The sequence below is a fragment of the Psilocybe cubensis genome, chromosome 3 (assembly GCF_017499595.1).
Source record: "Psilocybe cubensis strain MGC-MH-2018 chromosome 3, whole genome shotgun sequence".
Classification (NCBI taxonomy): domain Eukaryota; kingdom Fungi; phylum Basidiomycota; class Agaricomycetes; order Agaricales; family Agrocybaceae; genus Psilocybe; species Psilocybe cubensis.
Window position 1 is genome coordinate 3,689,584 of NC_063001.1, and position 17,606 is coordinate 3,707,189.

Genomic DNA, 17,606 nt, shown 5'->3' on the forward strand with positions numbered 1-17,606 from the left:
CATCTTCAATAGGGTCACTTGCTGACGAACGCTCTTTCCTAGTTATCCCGGGAACCTGTAACACATCTAGTTCATAGGATGGAGGAATTGGCATCAACATTTTGAGTTGGACAAGTTGTCCGCATACGGCGCATCCTGCCTCTTCAAACTCGCCAGGATCCATGTCTTTACAGAATCCAGATATAATTTTGCGTACCAATTCATCGTTCACCGGTTTGGGAGGAAACATGCTGGGTGATGGCGATGATGTGGTATTTTGAGGCTTTGAACGAGGTTTCTGTTCCTTTCGCCAAATCTTTTTGACATTAGCTCGGTGTTCTTTTATCTGCTGTTTGCTGTTTCCCTTTTGAAATACAAAATAATGAAGCTGACAATTTTTGCAAGAATGGCCTTGGTATCTGGCCATATTCTGTACTTTTGAATGATGATTATTGAAAGGAATGTTGTGTAATTTACTTAAGGCAACGAGTTCGTCTCTCTTCAATAAAGGGCATATCAAACTTAATGGGGTCTGTGCAACAATGAACTCCCCGTTCGTAATGAAGTTTTCCAGTTTGTCCTTGCCGACATAATGTTTCAGAACATAAGTGTCAGTTGGATTCAATTCAGCATTGATGGGATATACCACAAAATCAGATATATCGCTTCCTTTTAATGACTTTACAATCCTTCCACCACCCATAAGCGCAGGATGAGAGGGCACAGGTCTTTTGTTGTCGGCTACTATTGATTCTACACTTGAATTGTCTTTTAAACACATGATTGAGAGTAAAGCACTATCGAGATAGTATATAAGTAAGTGAAATGAATCAGACATTGAATTGTTTTGTAATATGTGCCAGACATATCCCATTTCAAATGCAATACAATCTGCCACGTCGTCTGCAATGATTTGAGAAACACAAAGAAATAAAGCTTTTTGTAATACAGTTCTCGCTTTGCTTATTCCCATCCTGAACACGTAATTAAGGAAAGCAATGTAGTATGTAGTCAATATAAACAAGAGATCTACGGCGTTCAAATTGAAAGTGATATTCCTTATAAATATGATTTCCTCGTTGACTCTGTTCATCAAATTCCGTATGTGTTTAATCACCGGACGATCCATGATTAACAGATGAAAGCAATGAGCTATTGATAGATCGCTGTTAAAATAAAGGACCATATATGTTATAAGATGGAAACACTGTCGATCTATCCAACAGAGGGTTTTGCCATACTTCGAGACAACTTGAATAACTGATAGATGATATTTTTCAAACGAAGCTACTTCCCTTATGGACGTGCAAGCTCTTTGAAAAGCATTTTGGAAATTTCCAACTTTACCTATCATGATGTCGAAATCATGACGAGAAGTAATATATCTCGACATGTAAAGCTTAATGTAAAGTATTATGGTAGATATACGATCGTGCATGTTATGCTGCAAGCAATAGAGTTGGATATTGTAAGGGCGTACATAACTGTCAAAATTTAATGTCGCCAACTTGGATAGTACCCAAGTTACGAATGACTTCAGTTCTGGAAACCACAAATTTTCTGTCCACGGACATTCTTCGCCAGAGAAATGTGTGAAAAAAGAGAGGCCGTGTGTTATATCAATTGTGGACGAAGTAGCTAAAGGTTTGACAACGTGAATCACAGTGTAGTGCGGATGTATGATTGGGTTAACCATATCGACAGTACTTTGGTTTACAAAGTGTAAATTTTCGACGCAATGGTGTCTTGCTTCATGTGTCAGGGGCTGATGCATCATCGAACAAACGATGTCGTGACCAAGTGTGGCTCTATGTTGTTGGTGTTGATGCATCATTGAATAAACAATGTCAAGAGAGTATCCATGTACGTGAAGTACAGGATCGAGATAGGTATTGGTGACATCTCGCTGTTGTGGCGCATTAACCAACAACAAGGATGTAGCATACTGTGTCTGGGTGGCATTTACATTGAGTACGTGTCAAATTCAAGGTTATAAATGACAACTCACATAATTGCGGATAATGGAGTATGATCCACATAGGATGAAAAGCCAACATGCAATGGCAAATAACTTTATGGTAGTTGGGAGACAAGGAGAACAGATTCGGAAGGGAACGGTACAGGTACTACCATAAAAGGCAGCATACCTCATGATCGCGACCCGTCGCGTTGGGCCGGAGAGGGGTAACACCGATGTGGCGTGGGAATATCCTGCGTACAGTGTACGCAGCGTTCTCCCACGCCACCCTAACAAGCAAAGACTTCTATGAATCGTAACCCGTTGCGGTGTGCATGGTTTATGATCTCCTACTTATTTACCCGAGAAATATTTCAGGAACTTATGGACTCATTCACTTCATAATGAAATAATGTATACCAGTGTTTTTAAAATTTAATGTCTGCGTGGATGGACACAGTTCGGCAATTAATAAGAACTTTTGGCAAAGTCAATAGCACACTTGCAACGATCTGTTGAATTCCAAAGTGTTCCATTCCAAAGTGTACTCCATGCTATAGGCATGTTATTTTAGCAAGCCCCTGACCATATCGATCCAATCTTCTCTTTTTCCAATGCTTGTGATCCGATATCAAATGGCCCCCGGAAATATGTAGAGCCGCATAGCCCAGCACAAAAAATCTGCGTTATATATCCTAGCCGTGTGTCGCGGGTTTCTTTGGCTGTACTGCGATGGATTCCGACAAACGATCAAACCTATCAGACTCCTTTAGACGGTACCATATTCTTTCCAATATCAGGCAGCGTGCGCAAACTGATGAGTACTTCTCAATGCAGCATATTCCCTGAAGTCATGGACCGGGTCTACATGGATCAGATGGATTTAAGAACCTTGATCCGGTTCGGTCGGTCGTGTCAAGAACTCAACAGCAGAGTGGAATCATATATGGGCCATACATTCACTGTCAGCCGCTATCTGGAACCAGTCCTTCTACCAAGCGAACATTCATCATTCCGTCACCTACAATACGATACTGGTCTTGTCATTTCAGGTTCTACGGTTTTGCATTTTATCAGCCGTGACACTTCTTGGAGGCCTGCGAATCTTGACCTGTATGTTGAACTTAGACGTGCATCCCCCGTCATCGCATGGCTACTTTCGGCGGGCTTTATATATCTATCTCGTCCGTTTGACGATGACTATGAAACAGCACAATCTGCGCTAAACAAAGCTCAACATATTCTCAACTACAACAAAGAACGGCCCGGAAGAGACAACTGTCGCGGTGTCCAGCTCGCCTTTTGGAGGAACTGTCATTTTATCACACTATACGCCACCACGCATTCCGTCATGGAGGCTATCCTGACTTTCCACAGTAGTAAGAAATATTCAAACTTGAAACCGCTTTTTCTAACTCTGAGGTTCTCGCAGCCGGTATTATGAACATGATTACGCACGACAAAGTGTACAGTTTGTATCCGAACGCCACGTTTGGACACCAGCTATTCCTTTTGCAACCAGGCTTCGACTTTAAACGCATACCATGGATCATGATGAAGTACCACGCGATAGGTTACAGTTTCGCCTGTTCCTTACCTCAGAACACCCCTGCCCAATTTCACGCCTATACCTACAGAACGAGCGACGTTAAAAACGCACTTCGCGTTAGCTACCACGACGAAACTTTGGGCAAGGCTATCAGAATTAAAGTTAATCTCGATCCGCAATCGGGTTCTGTCTTCCGTTCCGGTATGCGTCGTGTGGGAGACTCTCAATGTTGGGTATTCAAGTTGCCCTCTTTGAGTGTCGCGGAGCAGGATCAATTAATTGAAGGCAACACCTGGTCTTTGTCGACAGACAAATTAGGGTGCTTGCATTTGAGCTGGAACAGGTTGGAATACCTTGAACTCGGTGGTTTCTATACTTCCGTTGAAGTCCCCTTGTTCATATCCCTCCTGGAAACCATTTTGCGCACATGTGACACTGACAGGTATGTTATCATATTTTAAAGTCTTTATACAGCTAAAGTTTGTTTCAGTGCTTTGGACAATTGCTTGTTGAACAACGTTAAAGGTCTTTTAACGGACGACGAAGTTATCTCTGCAGCTAACAAGCACCCAGTGCTAAGTGCGCTTTGGGACGGGCTGCACATAGACGGGTAGTTACGATAATTAGATTTGGCGTTAACGAGATGAAATGTGATCTTCGCTTCCGTAACAAACTGCTAGTCTCCAAGATATGTAGGGCGTGTGAAACCAGGAAGTTAACACCCACTAAGCAAGAAGATCAAAGATCATGCTAAGATGCATCAATCTAACTTAATGAAATAGTGGTACTTGCTATATTAAGTAAAAGTACATTCTTCGAAATTTTCGAAGCACTATATTGATCCCTGTGCGCCACAAAAGCCTTGAAAGGCTTTATGTGTCCAATAATGATTTGTTATACAGCCAAATGTGGATCATGAGTATAAAACAATTACTGAAAGTTTAGTATATCTTGTGAAGTTCACTTGTTAAAAATTACTATACAAAACACTATAGGCATTCTTGCAAACCAATACATGTCTCAAAATTTCAAGAGACAGGGTAAATCATCATATATATAACTGATCACAAAGCTACTAATTTTCTCACTATTGTAACTACTTGCGAAGACGGGCAGCGGCGATGGCTAAGGGCGTAACAAAAGGAGTGGAGCCTTCATAGACCGCACGCATGACGGCGGCGGGTGCACGAACTCCCTTCATAACTGAGGAACAAGGTCAACACCCACTGATATGATAAAAGAAGAGGAAGATATAGAAAAGTACCTGCAATAGCGCGCTTACGCGCCTCGAAATCGACCGCGTCGTCACGCGGGGCCCCACCGGGGGCATCAGATACTAGAGAAATAAAAAAAAAACGTGTTTAATGCAAAATAAAAAGGAGAGAGAGAGAGAAAGAAAAAGAAACGCACCGTTGGCGGCCGCGACTGCCGCGCGCATGCGTTTGTTAAACGCGTCGATGTCGATGGAACCCGCGGCTACAAAAAAACATCAAAAAACCTTCAACAAATGCAAAAAATCAGAGAATACGGACGATATACGTCCGTGACGCCGTCTAAAAGCGATAGGTGAGTTAATAACGATTGAAAACAGGCCACTACTCACCTTTAACGAATACGCGCGCAAGCGTTTTGCCTGCACAGCGCGAAACGCACGAAACGCGATGAATAAAATGAAACAGCGGATAAAAATAGATTCGGCACGTACCTGCCGTCAATGCCGATCCGTCCGAATTTTTTGTCATTTTTTCGGTTTTTTTTGAGCACGAGGTGGGCCGAATACTTCTGGGAGGTGTTGGAGATGGTGGGGGTTGGGAAGAAAGAGGAAGATGGGCGGGTCTGTTTGACCCCCACCACTTCATGGCAGCCCATCGACTTCTAAGAAGTCGATAGCCGCCATTGCGCCGCGCTTCTTCAGTTACCCAAACGGGCGCGCGGGAATGATTTCGAGATTTGTAATTATATTTATTATTTATATTATATTATATATATATTATATTATTACAAAGCGTGACGCTGAATCGTAAAGACTCGTCACGCCACGCTCCGCGGTGGCCCACTAAAACAAGTCAATGTCTTGGCCCTTGGCAATTCCCATTTTAGGCGATTTTGATCGTTATGTAATGGTCACGAGGTAGGTAGGTTGCCCAAATTACCTCGAAATAAAAAATATGAGGTCGTGTTTTTTTTTTGAACCCCGGCACCCCCTTGGAAGTTGAAGCATCGTTTTGATCTGGACTGTTTTGAATATGCGAAGAGTCTCTGAAAATCTGTAACGAATCTAAGGAAGAACAAAGTTCAATAAGCCTCAAAACTAGTCTTACATATAAGCAATTACAAACCACCGCCGACTGATAGCGATAATGCCAGCTGCGAATGGAGGTCATCTGCATCCGTTGCCTCCATCGATTGAATAGTGGGATTAATGTTCAGCTCGTTCAAAGTCCCGGATAATAGTTCATGGGGGTTATTCATCTGGTATGTTGATGAGCGGCTGGGCTTAACGTGGTACAAGTACAAGTAGTACGGTCAAAATAGGTGATTACACTTGGATTACGCCAATGAAGATGAATGCTGTTGTTAATCAGTTCCAGCGTGGTAATGATCCGATTTCTCCCCTAAAAATGTGAATCGATGAACGAGAGTCGTGCCAATAATCGACATCGATCCATGATTTACCTATCGGCCTATCGGAGTCGATTCGTGCAATCAAGGTTTCAGTTCGATGACATTCCCACGATGATTCTTAGGTTATAACTCGACTGCAAAAAAACTACAGCATTGGAACGAAATGTGGTCAGAGAGTTTAGAAAGAAACTAATTTGAACTTTGAAATTGCCATGCCTCAATGATGAGACGTGGTTCATAGAGAGATCGGGGACTTGCCCAGAACGATTCAAATGCGTTGGTGCTTGTTGGAAGTTCACGCAACCCGATTAGGTCGTGATGGTTGAGTCAACCGTTGATCAACCCGAACTGTAAGGTCACATGATAATACTTGGACGAACTTACATCATTGCCCTTGTTTTGATTTTCTACGACGTGGCTTTTCTTTGGCATCCCTCTCCTTCTAGTAATCCCTAAATGTCGCAAAGCGACTCTCCAGATACATCGGTAGAAATATGCAAGTTTATAATGCCATTAATTGCAGCTGATATTGTCTCAAACCCTCAGAGTGAAGAAGGACATATTGGACTAGAGCAATCGACCCGTGGTCTGTACAACTGAGCAATGCCCCCCTTCCAATTCTGACAACAACAGGTTCAAACACGCACCCATATGGTTTTAGGATTCTGACGGATTGTTCATTCGCTCGGTGCCATGTTACCCAGACTCCAGAAGGTCAATGTGAAAGCTACACTCGTTCCATGCAAATGCTAGGCCATGGTACTCCTCTCTGGCGGCCAATTGGAAATGTCTATATTTCAAACACTACCTCTAAACCATCCATAGAGATTGGTGATGTTGGAATAATCGCCAACGACGGTACCTTTTATTACCGTTTCAACATATTCCAACCCCCATCCTCGGATCTGCAGCGTTCGTGTCCCCCTGACATGATACCACTCCAGCCGCCTCTTCAACCTGCCGAAGTGATAACCAAACCGAATCACTTACCCCCTGGTACACTACTCACCACCATGGGTATCGAAGCTACGCAAATATCAGCCTCTCCTTTGTATGTGATCAATGTTTTTGGATTATTGGCATATTTACTAGCTGAAGGACTGCCATAGACAGATAAAATTTGTTGTTAAAGGCCGTGAAGGGGCTGCTCTCGTGTTACCTAACGGGACCAGCCGTGAAGACCTGGCTGATCCCAGTCGCATTAGGGCATATGTCCGAATGCACCTGTTGAAGTGGTATAGATTTATGAACAGATCGCGAATAGGCCGTATTTCGGTGCCAAATGGAAGTTTGTATCTTGTCACTGGGTACGATAAAGCCGACGCATGGGCAATTGCTTGTGGGCCTTTGTCCTACAGTCGTACTGGAACAGATATGAGTATACGGTATCAAGCCGACAAAACTCCGGTATGGCAAGATTTCAGGGGGATGACGGGCAATAGCAATACTCCCTCCGATACGGTACAGTCATGGGCCGTTTTTCTTCGTGGAATGAAGCTCGCGGTCAGCAATTCAGATTGGGTCAGATATATTCTTCACGAGGATATTCCAGAGCTTCCGTTCTACAACGTGATGAAGACTCCCGTTCTTGGACGCAGAGCTCGTTTACAGACGTACATAGAACATCGGTATAACTTTCCCGCCAAGTATCTTTCTGAGAGCACGCACGTGAGTCGTCAAGTTGACGGGTGTCGCTTCTGGCCTTAGATATGTCATTTTGCAGCTTCTTTTTAATCCTCTTGAGATAATATTGCGATATATGATCCAGGAAGTACGAGTAATATTTTATCTCTCTAACAGTGAAGGAAAGCTGACTCGCCCAGTCTCCAAATGCCGACGTCGCAATCGTGGATGATTGGGTATGGTGCGCCGTTGCAGACAGGGTATTTGACGTTCAGCTCGAGACTGGGTGTTATACTTTCTGACGTTTTTTCTCTAGAGCGATGGAAGCCTCTCTCGAGTTGCCCATCTTCTCTTACGCATTCTGGAAACGCATGAAATTGTTATACAAGACGGTAACGTTGTCAGATACATTGATTAGCATTTGTTGACTATTCCTTATCTCGCAGGACTTGCAACATTGAAACCTTTTTCTCCTACACAAAGCAAGGTGACTATCTCTACTTTGGTATTTGATGCACTAAATGAACCCCCTATAGGAACTGTCTGTACAAAGTTTTCGCCAGATAACGGTCGGCCTCTCTCGTTTTCGGCGGCGAAGCAATATCAAGCGCAAGCTCGATAAGATCTTTCCTGGACCACCTGTTCCGCAGGAACAGTTCGAGGACTCAGACTAGGTTGTTCGGTTTCATGTCTGATTGGATGCTGTGGGGAAATTGAAATATTCCATTTCCCCCCAAATCATGGTCCATTTAAACCAGATTCTGTTTCTTTGAAAGCGGAGTCTGCCATAGCGCTATTTGCTGCCATTTGTTGGCGAATGGAAAATTGTCGGTTTCCTTTTTTAATACTGTTCTTTCTCGATGCCGTCAAGTGAAGCTTCCGATTATTCTGTCTCATAATCCTCGCTTATATTTTCTTTAACTTCCTGGAGGTGCGCTTCACATTCGCCCTCAAATCTTTCTGTTGGAGAGGAAATCTAGGGTAATTTCAAATTTAACCCTTAGTTGTTCTAACGTATCCAATTTCCAGCATGCCTTCTGCTTCAGGAATTCTTAGGCGTATCGGCGTAGACGGAGGATCAAAGTTTATGGCGACTTTCACTATCCGTGATTCTCACTACACCCTAGCTGGATTATTCGTCTCGGGTTTACCAGACTTCAGGTGTCGCCACGCGAAGCTCAAATACCATTCGGTTTCTCAACTTACCTCAACAAGATTAGCGGAAGGCAGGATTGGGCCAGATGGAATCATTCTTCGGTTGATAAATGGTCCTATTATTGAAGGGTTGCTGGAGTCTCCATTCGATCCCCCTGCCAATGAGCTCATCGGCTGCGGCATATGGTTTCAACATTGACCCTATCAGAGAATCAAGAAAATTTAAAAACTGTAAATTCCTTGGAGTTTTATCTTCTTTGAAATAGAAAAGAACTCAGAGCACGGTACACCGTTTGAAAGTTAAGCACTTGAGCGCTTATTTAGCGATCTATTAATAGATCACAAAGAATAACAGTCATCGAGAAAATAGAAATCACAACGCAAGCCCAAGAGCTAGCCAGGTTCTGAAGCTTACCATCCTCATTGAACGCAGTGGTTAATATATCTTGGAATAGGATCATCATAGATAGTACAAGAAAGTGGTAACTCCCAGGAGGAAAACCTCAACTCTGTGTGAAGAACGCTGCACCACACACCGATGAGCCAGAATGGCATGGAAAATCCAGTTTCCCTTCTATCTTTACCCCATTAGTAAACTTTATCACCAATCTTTCTGGTCCTACTGATCCCTCTATCCCTCTTGTCCCTGACAGATCATCCGCGTGCCCATACGTGAGCACAGCTGCACTGGAACGGAATGGTGGCACATTTCCTGCGAAGCTTCCCGCAACTATGTAATGCGAATGTTGCAGGTTGAACCTCCCTGTAAAGCGTGCGCCTGATGTAGATCGCACGAAACCAACAGCTGTTTTAAAAGACATCCCACTAGTTGTCGATGCCAAAATTGAGGGGCATTGATTATCATATGTAATGTGGATACTTACATTGTTAGATAAAATCAAATGTTGCAATAATTTGGGCCTTGTGGATAATCAGAGTGACGTTTGCAGACTATATACTATCGAGCATGTTTGGCTCCAAGGGTACGAATCATTGGCAAGTCAAACGTCTGTGGCTTGACTTCCATCACTTGAAAAGTCAACTTGGACACTCTGGTAGTCGTATCAATCATTATCGCCATCCATTTGGTAGAGATAAAATGCAATCTGTAAGCGTATACAACCATTAATCGACGAATGACAATGATGCGCGTTCCACTTCCCTTCCAGTTGATTCTCATCATCAACCCAAAATTACACGTCCTCAGACGTCCTCCCACACCAAATTTCTGTTGGCGCTCACTGTTACCTATTTTAAGTGTTGCAAAGTGCACCTTAATGTGACTAGATGTTGTCAAATTGTTAGCTCGAGAGATCAATGAAGCGCGAGGGTGAAGTCGAGCAAAGAAATCCTTCTGCTTTACAATCCAGCCGTTACCCACTTTTGTTGTGCCCGAGTCGCAATCTCGAAGACACCACCATTTCACTGGTTTGTCAAATATAGAGAATGATTTACATTAAAAATACTCATCCATGGAATGAGGAATAGAAAAATATAGAGGCGCAATTTGAACATAAAACTTCATCTTAAACGAGCAATGGATGCGAGTCAGCACTCGGCAAAACATACATCGTATTGGTGAATAATGCATGTGAGCGATCTGTCATCCAGAGGACCAAGTGATTTGCCCAGTCATCGGTATCTCAGTAGGAAAAGGAACCTCCAAATTCCCTGTAATTTTCACATTCTCCGATAGCATGTTAAGCGTCGCTTTCCCCACCACACCCGTAACACTCTTGGTGCCGGTCAGATCATCCTTATTGACATACGTCAATGTAGCGTTCTTGCTGAGGAATGAAGGTATTGCGCTCGATAAAAACCTTCCTGAGCCATACATCGGTAGATCGTCGATGTTAAAAGCAAGACTAAAGTTGATGCCGTCTGTCGAAAGGATCGTTCCTTGCATTGTAGGCATACTAAAATTCTGAAGTTAGGTCTGAAGTTAGGTATCAAGAATTTAGAGCGACAAGCTGGCCTACGCACGTGGGTTTGGATGCAGGAGTCCAGTTAAAGCAAAAGGAGGCAAGTTCGCTTTATATATGTTGGAATAGCAAAATACTCCAACACATGCCGTTAGTGCGAACTAGGTGAGAATCCATGAATCTCCTAGAATCATGAACACAGAAGGATGACTGTCATTCAGATGGGTACCAGCTTCCAAACAACAATAGCATCCTCTATGCACAGTGTAGATGGGTCATTTGCACGTAAGATATTAATAATTGAACAATAAAGATAATAAAAAAGATGAAGCATGAATGAAGTACCGAATAATCCATGAATCCAGAAGTAGCCCCTCATGCTAGTCAGAATCATCGCCGGAAGCATCTTCATCGGAGTCCACTTCCATCGCATCGCCATCCTCCATCCGAATGCCAGAAACACTACCATACGGGATCTTATCCTTGACCCACCGACCCCACAGCAAGTCAACCCTGCACAATCCGGAGGACGTTCCAGCAGCAATCATGCCAGAGGACGCCAGGCCATTCCCGTTGTTCCATACGACGCGATGTACACCCACCTCTCTCGGCCACGCGCCGGTGCTGGGAGGGAACACTTCTGCATCCTTTTTAGATTTGCCTTTCGCGGCCCGTGTTGCTGTCGGACGATCAATTGATTCCTGAAACCGTACCAAACAAACAAAGGGTTAGATGCAAGTGAGTTAGAAGCAGAGCAAAAGAAGAAACCTGAGGGAGGAAATGGTCCAGCATACGATACTCCTTGGTAATGCGGTTGTAATCCATCTGGAAAATTTTATGCACGAAGAACGGCTGATGGAGAGTTGGATTATGGTGTGAACATCATTGCCCGTCATATCAAATATAAAGGACCACGTACGACAGAGCCACCTCTTCTCGTTGATCTCAGCATGTTGGTCGTGGAAAGGGTTCCGTCAGAAGCACCGACAGCCAATTGTGGATGAAAGTCCGAGGCATGCACACTCTGTTTTGGTACCAAAAAGCTTAATTTATGCCACACGATCTAGACATAACAGAGATGTCTTACCCAAATGGGGCCCAACGGTTCGAAAAGAGAATGTCCTCGTCCCAACATACTGGGCGAGGCGGAATAGGCTTTAACTGTGTTTTCATGGTCCATAGTGATCGGTCCACCTGCAAATGGTGAAAATGCGAGTGCGTTTATGACATCTTTGCAGGATGTAAGCCAGCATTCAAACTTCCATGTTGATGAAGGCTAACCTCTCGTACGGTTCATGACTGACCCACGCCCCTCACGAATATCAGTCAGACATTCCATACCGTCATAGCCAGCACTGGCGATAACAATGGGATCTTGATCGATGGCAGGTGTACCGGAAGATGAACACGGTGGTGCCCTAATCCAGCTCAACGCGCGGACAGCAGACTGATGGACAAGGAGGTAGTAGGTGGGAAGAAGATCGACTATTGTTGGTTGACCTGCGCAGGAACGATCTGACGTGTAGTCCGCCGGAGGAAAGAAAATGACAGCTTACTGAAGTCGCCGTAGGATCTGAGAGCCGATCCTATGTCGTAGACCAGAATGGCACCTGAGATTATCGCGTTAGACGTGATAGAAGGTTGACTGAAAAATTCCACGCACCGTTGGTCGTCCCGATGGCGATGACTTCACTATTAGCCCAATCAAAGCTCCAACAGCAAGCTTGCTCGAGTTCAATCCGGAGCAGGGGGTTTGACAACTTGACTACGACCAAGGTTGACTATGTCATTCATATTCGCAACTGTTTGGCTTACTGCATACTGGATGTTGGTCGTCGCCCTCCGGCGATGCAAAATTTGACGGCTCAGGCACGACAAATAACGAAAATGAACCATCTTCAAATGTTCCTCCAAGGAGACCTAGCTTCTTTCCCTGTGTCGTGTCATTTTTCTGAAACAGGAATGGACGCGTGAGTTTTCAAAGGGGAGAATGATTGACGTGTCCTTACTAGATCATGAGAGGGAAGTGGGCACCACTTTAGGTCGTAGGCAGGTCCGGTATCTAAACAGAGAACCATTTCACATTTCATTTGTCCGTCGTCATTTGGTTTAGACGGGTTAAGACTGGATAATGACCATATTTGAATACAGGCATATGAAGGTCGAGCCACCCTTTTTCCAATATCCGGTGAATGAGAACGAGAAGGGAAAGGGGCAACAGCGAGGTATTGTTTGTATGACCGAGCTATCCAAATGTCAACGTCGTTGTAATATTGTATATGCTGCGACTTTACCTGCCCGGTCTTCAGGATGAATCGGACACCAATCCATTCCCCAAACGGGTGCACCGGCGTTAAAAACGAGAGCCTTGCTTTCTGAAAAGTATTTTGCTAAATCATGAAAGTTGAATCCCTGATTCGAAAAAAGAAATTGAAATTTTTCGTACACATTGGGATAGATTCAAACATGTTCATAATTTCCAGTGTTTGCTTCTTAATAGGACCGAAGTAGCAGGGAAGTGCAGGAGGGGGCTGAAGGTTTCCCTCTGTCGTAGTCACATCATCTGTGGGTAGATACGGAGCTGCATCTCTAACTGACTCAGAATAACGTCAAATTCAAAAACAATGTAAAAGGTACACACTGTATACTGATAACTTCGAGATGTTGCACGACTTTCAAGTTCGAATACACCCTAGGCCTACGATTCGCTTCCGTGTCTGCGTCATCTGCGGTGGTTATGGCCTCCTTGTACCAGCCTCTGTCCTCGGCAAGATCCCACAGCGGCCCAGAGCCAATATTGTATCCCCAGGACTTGTTAACCCGGTCAGATATCTTGGAATTCTCCGTAACACAGTTTGTAAGGGATGTAGATGGAGCACCGAAGATTCTAGGACGAGAGGTAAGGCGTTCGACGCGTCCTTCGCGTGAATATAGCGGTACAGCCCGATGTCGGTGATGGACGCTTCGTGCCGGAAGCGCATACATTTGTCTTTTTGCCGGTGGAGGCCCGACAGACGCAGACTCTGCTTTTGCTTTTTGTTTTCCCTTAGCGGGTGGTGTCTTCGTCTCTGCTGAGCGAGTCGGTTTAGGTGCCTCTTCTTCTACTTCTTCATCCGTAATGTCGTCCACTCCTTCTGCATCCGCATCCTCGTCTTCGTCTTCGTCCTCTTCTTCTTCGTCATTATTGTCCTTTCCATTTTTGTTTTTCTCGGGGTTGAAGTCGCTGCCGCTGTCGGGATCCTCTAATGTGTCAATGGCGGCGGACGAAGATGCAACCGGATTGTCGTTTTCATCCTCTGAATCGAATGCTGCTAAAGCCGCCGCGTAGTTTGCTTTGGATCTTCTTGGCCTTAGTTGTCGGCCCATAACGTCTTTGTGTTATGTCTTGTGTGCTGTAGAACAAAAATGGGCAAAGAGAGAAAATGAGGATCAATGGGTCATTGTGGTTAGGTTGAGAGCAACAGAGCTTGGCGGTCAACAAAAGGACACAATCTTATCTTATCTCTGCCTTCTTGGCACCCGTCGGCTTTCCTGTTCATTCTTACCCGGCAAGCAACACAACATCCAGGGACGTTCCCATTTACTAAGCCACAGAGGCGTTTTAAAGGTGCACTTCTAGTTCTAACCGTTATGAGCAAGTTACCGACTCACACGAAAGCTGTTGTACTCCAGGAATCACAAGTTCCGCGGACACCGTTGTACTATGACGCACCTGTGGTCAAACGACCTCTTTCACCCCCAAAAGCTGGGGAAGTCGTGGTCAAGATGGGCGCAGTAGGATTCAACCACAAAGATGTGCGTATGCGCATGTACATATGCCCCGCGGTCATGTAACGCTCTGCCTTTCATCAGGTGTGGATCCGACAGGGACAGTACCCAAACATTCAACTAGGTGCTGTCTTTGGCGGCGATGGTGCAGGAAAGTAGCATAGGTCTTCTTTTCAATAATATGTAACCTTAACTGACGCGCTTTGGGCACTACCAGGGGTTGTGATTGCATCTGGGACACCAAATGACCCCTTGCTAAACAAGCGCGTCTTCTTGACCCCGTCAAGGGGCTGGGAGAAGGATCCTCACGCCCCAGAATCAAGGTCTGCATTCCCGCTCTTCTCCGCGCTCGTATTAAACCCAAACAAACCACGACTCGCCAATACAACGTGTCTTGAAGCAATATTGACTTTATTTGAGTAGATTTGGCATCTTGGGTGGTGGCGTTTATCCCCCCATTGGCACCTTTGCAGAGCATGTCGTCGTTGAGCGAGACCAAGTCATTCCAACTCCTGAGCATCTTGATGACGTCCACATTGCCGCATGGCCCATTGGCGGTGTAACAGCCTGGAGGTTAGCGTTCAAAACCAGCAAAGGCCAATGTAGCTTCTGACCTCGGGTTCTTAGAGCCGTCGCCGTGAATGCCCAGGTCGAAAAGGGACAAAATGTTCTCATCACGGGAATTGGGGGCGGCGTTGCGCTTCTCGCGATGCAATTATGTCTCGCAAAGGGGGCCAATGTATATGTGACGAGTGGAAACGAAGCAAAGATCCAAAAAGCCGTATCTCTCGGCGCCAAAGGCGGCGCGAACTACAAGGAAAGTAAGTCATACCCCCCCTCCATCTCCCAAACCCAAGAACACAATCTAAAGTTTGTGAAAGAAAACTGGGCAGCACGAATAGGCACATTGCTTGCTAAAGAGAAGAAAGGAGCCATGCTCGATGCGATTATTGATTCCGCAGGAGGAGATATCTTTGGGCAGGCCGGGAAAATACTCAAGCAGGGGGGGCGTGTTGTCTGTTATGGGATGTACGTTCGCTTCTCTTCACTAATCCATTGGCAGAACATCTATTGCCTCCTTGTCCCCAAGAGCGAAGGGACAAGCATCTCGGAATATGCTTACACCCCGCTCGCTAAATCAAAACACGCTATTAACACTGATACCCCGACAGGACGGCAAGCCCTAAAATAACCCTGACAATGCGGCAAGTCCTCGCAAACCAGCAATTACTTGGTATGTGCCGTATGTTTCCTAATACTGACCTTTTCTCACTGGCCAATTTTTACATCCCACCGTCCAATCACAACTTGAAACCTCTCCGTATATTCTCCCTCTTGTCTCCGCTTCAAACCTTCCCGACTTCTCAACACCTGTTGGTTCCTGCCACCACCGAACCCAATCTAATTTGAACCCCCCAACTGACGCCGACGTCGACGCGTCGTATGGGTATGGATGGATGCAAACGACATCTACTTTTACACCTCTATCAATATCAATACCACCGCAAACACAAACACAAACACCAATGCAAATGCAAATGCAAATGCAAAATACAAACACAGGATCCACGATGGGGTCTCACCAGGACCTGCTAGACGCGACCGCGTTCATCGCGAAGCACCGCATCGTGCCTATCGTATCGCACATTCTCGACGGGCTCGAATCGGCCGAGGAAGGGTTCGAGCTGATCAAGCGCGGTGATCAGTTCGGGAAAGTCGTCATCAAACTGCGCGGCGGCGAGATGGGAAATACCCACGCGAAGCTCTAGATCTACTTATATGCACATGTATATGTATATGTATATGTATCTCTACATCGTATCATGCAGAATTTGGTGCTTCGCGACCCAGGAATTAGGTCTAGGAGGGAAGGAGATGCAGGTGGACAATTTGAATGCGCATCATAAATCTTCCATTGCCATGAATCCATCGAATGAATGAATGAATGAACGAGGAATGAATGAATTGACGAGCTTCGACCGAGCCTTCGATGCTAACTGCATCCCTGGACCTTTCCTTGCTTGCTTGCCCTTTTCACGTTTATTGAATAAATGTATCCATGACTCGAACCTCGCATGAGCATTTTCCCAATCACACTTGACACCATGCAATGTTACCCATCTCGATGCAAATGCAACTGTAGATGTAAATGCAACTGAAACGAGACAATATACGACAATTAATTTATTTCGCGGGGTGGATACAATTAAATACGACCATCTATCTGATCAGGGACAGTCCAAGGGCGTCAATGTCTATCATATAAAAAACACAAAAAGAAAGAAACGAAACGAAACGAAACAGACAGACAGGCAGTGCTGCGAGCTCTTCAGCAATGCATGTGTGCATGTATGTACGTATGTGCGTGCGTGCGTGCGTGCGTGGGGTAGCGAGACCGAGACCGAGAATGAGAACAAAGAACGGCGGGGTAGAAGACACAGGCAGAGAGGAGAGAGAGGGGAAATGTCCACAAAAAACGACCACAAAAAAACCCTACAGACCAAAAAAAAAAAAACCAAAGAAAAACACAAAAAATGAAGGGAAATTGGTACTACAGATTGAGTTTGACGTGAAGAGGGTAATACTAAGAGGAGGCAATGAACAAAAACAGGAGTAATGACAGGGCTTGGCTACGGGAGTCCAAGATAAATTAGATATACGAGTACAATGAATATGACGAGAGCGAGAGTGAGGGTAAGGTTGATCAAAACTTGAAAAAAACAACAAACTCGACAACGAAAGAACTCAATCCGCGTATCCGGGGAAAGAACGAGTGTGGTGTGTGTGTGTTGTCTGGAGGGTTTGAAAAGGCATGGATCGTTACTGGGACTGTCCGATTGCATGTGGTGTTGTTTAAAATAAAGGGAAGCGGAACGGAAAGAACATAGGGGATTCAAGAGTGAGAGTGAGAGTGAGAGTGAGGAGGATGTCTAGTTCAGGAGAAATTAAGATAGAAGCTTTGATGGTAGCGCAAGACTGAAAAGAGCGGACAAGGAATGGAATATGCTCGATATCGTTGCGGCTCTCA

The 17,606-nt window shown here is 44.9% G+C and overlaps 6 protein-coding genes across 6 annotated transcripts; 3 read left to right on the top strand and 3 right to left on the bottom strand.

The window, feature by feature from the left end:
- Window positions 1–2,789: 2,789 nt before the first annotated feature.
- On the top strand, window positions 2,790–4,099 carry JR316_0004011 (uncharacterized protein; the record flags this gene model as incomplete). The annotated part of the gene is made up of 3 exons (XM_047889780.1): window positions 2,790–3,315; window positions 3,369–3,927; window positions 3,976–4,099. The coding sequence occupies 3 exons, from the start codon at window positions 2,790–2,792 to the stop codon at window positions 4,097–4,099; spliced, it is 1,209 nt and encodes a 402-aa protein (XP_047752154.1).
- Window positions 4,100–4,581: 482 nt separating this feature from the next.
- JR316_0004012 (uncharacterized protein) lies at window positions 4,582–5,227 on the bottom strand (the record flags this gene model as incomplete). Its single annotated transcript, XM_047889781.1, has 6 exons — window positions 4,582–4,688; window positions 4,750–4,821; window positions 4,896–4,961; window positions 5,018–5,038; window positions 5,089–5,118; window positions 5,191–5,227. The coding sequence occupies 6 exons, from the start codon at window positions 5,225–5,227 to the stop codon at window positions 4,582–4,584; spliced, it is 333 nt and encodes a 110-aa protein (XP_047752155.1).
- Window positions 5,228–7,123: 1,896 nt separating this feature from the next.
- Window positions 7,124–8,407, top strand: JR316_0004013 (uncharacterized protein; the record flags this gene model as incomplete). Its single annotated transcript, XM_047889782.1, has 6 exons — window positions 7,124–7,161; window positions 7,220–7,778; window positions 7,934–7,993; window positions 8,050–8,125; window positions 8,180–8,220; window positions 8,270–8,407. The coding sequence occupies 6 exons, from the start codon at window positions 7,124–7,126 to the stop codon at window positions 8,405–8,407; spliced, it is 912 nt and encodes a 303-aa protein (XP_047752156.1).
- Window positions 8,408–10,491: 2,084 nt separating this feature from the next.
- Window positions 10,492–10,803, bottom strand: JR316_0004014 (uncharacterized protein; the record flags this gene model as incomplete). The annotated part of the gene is made up of 1 exon (XM_047889783.1): window positions 10,492–10,803. One exon carries the CDS (start codon window positions 10,801–10,803, stop codon window positions 10,492–10,494), a length of 312 nt encoding a protein of 103 aa, XP_047752157.1.
- A 387-nt stretch (window positions 10,804–11,190) lies between these two features.
- JR316_0004015 (Transcription factor tau subunit sfc6) lies at window positions 11,191–14,176 on the bottom strand (the record flags this gene model as incomplete). The annotated part of the gene is made up of 12 exons (XM_047889784.1): window positions 11,191–11,511; window positions 11,579–11,662; window positions 11,730–11,834; window positions 11,898–12,040; window positions 12,092–12,310; window positions 12,367–12,420; window positions 12,474–12,570; window positions 12,633–12,761; window positions 12,820–13,055; window positions 13,105–13,200; window positions 13,257–13,399; window positions 13,452–14,176. 12 exons carry the CDS (start codon window positions 14,174–14,176, stop codon window positions 11,191–11,193), a joined length of 2,352 nt encoding a protein of 783 aa, XP_047752158.1.
- Window positions 14,177–14,440: 264 nt separating this feature from the next.
- JR316_0004016 (Zinc-type alcohol dehydrogenase-like protein YogA) lies at window positions 14,441–16,347 on the top strand (the record flags this gene model as incomplete). Its single annotated transcript, XM_047889785.1, has 7 exons — window positions 14,441–14,605; window positions 14,663–14,723; window positions 14,796–14,901; window positions 15,002–15,151; window positions 15,206–15,607; window positions 15,751–15,812; window positions 16,142–16,347. The coding sequence occupies 7 exons, from the start codon at window positions 14,441–14,443 to the stop codon at window positions 16,345–16,347; spliced, it is 1,152 nt and encodes a 383-aa protein (XP_047752159.1).
- Window positions 16,348–17,606: the final 1,259 nt, after the last annotated feature.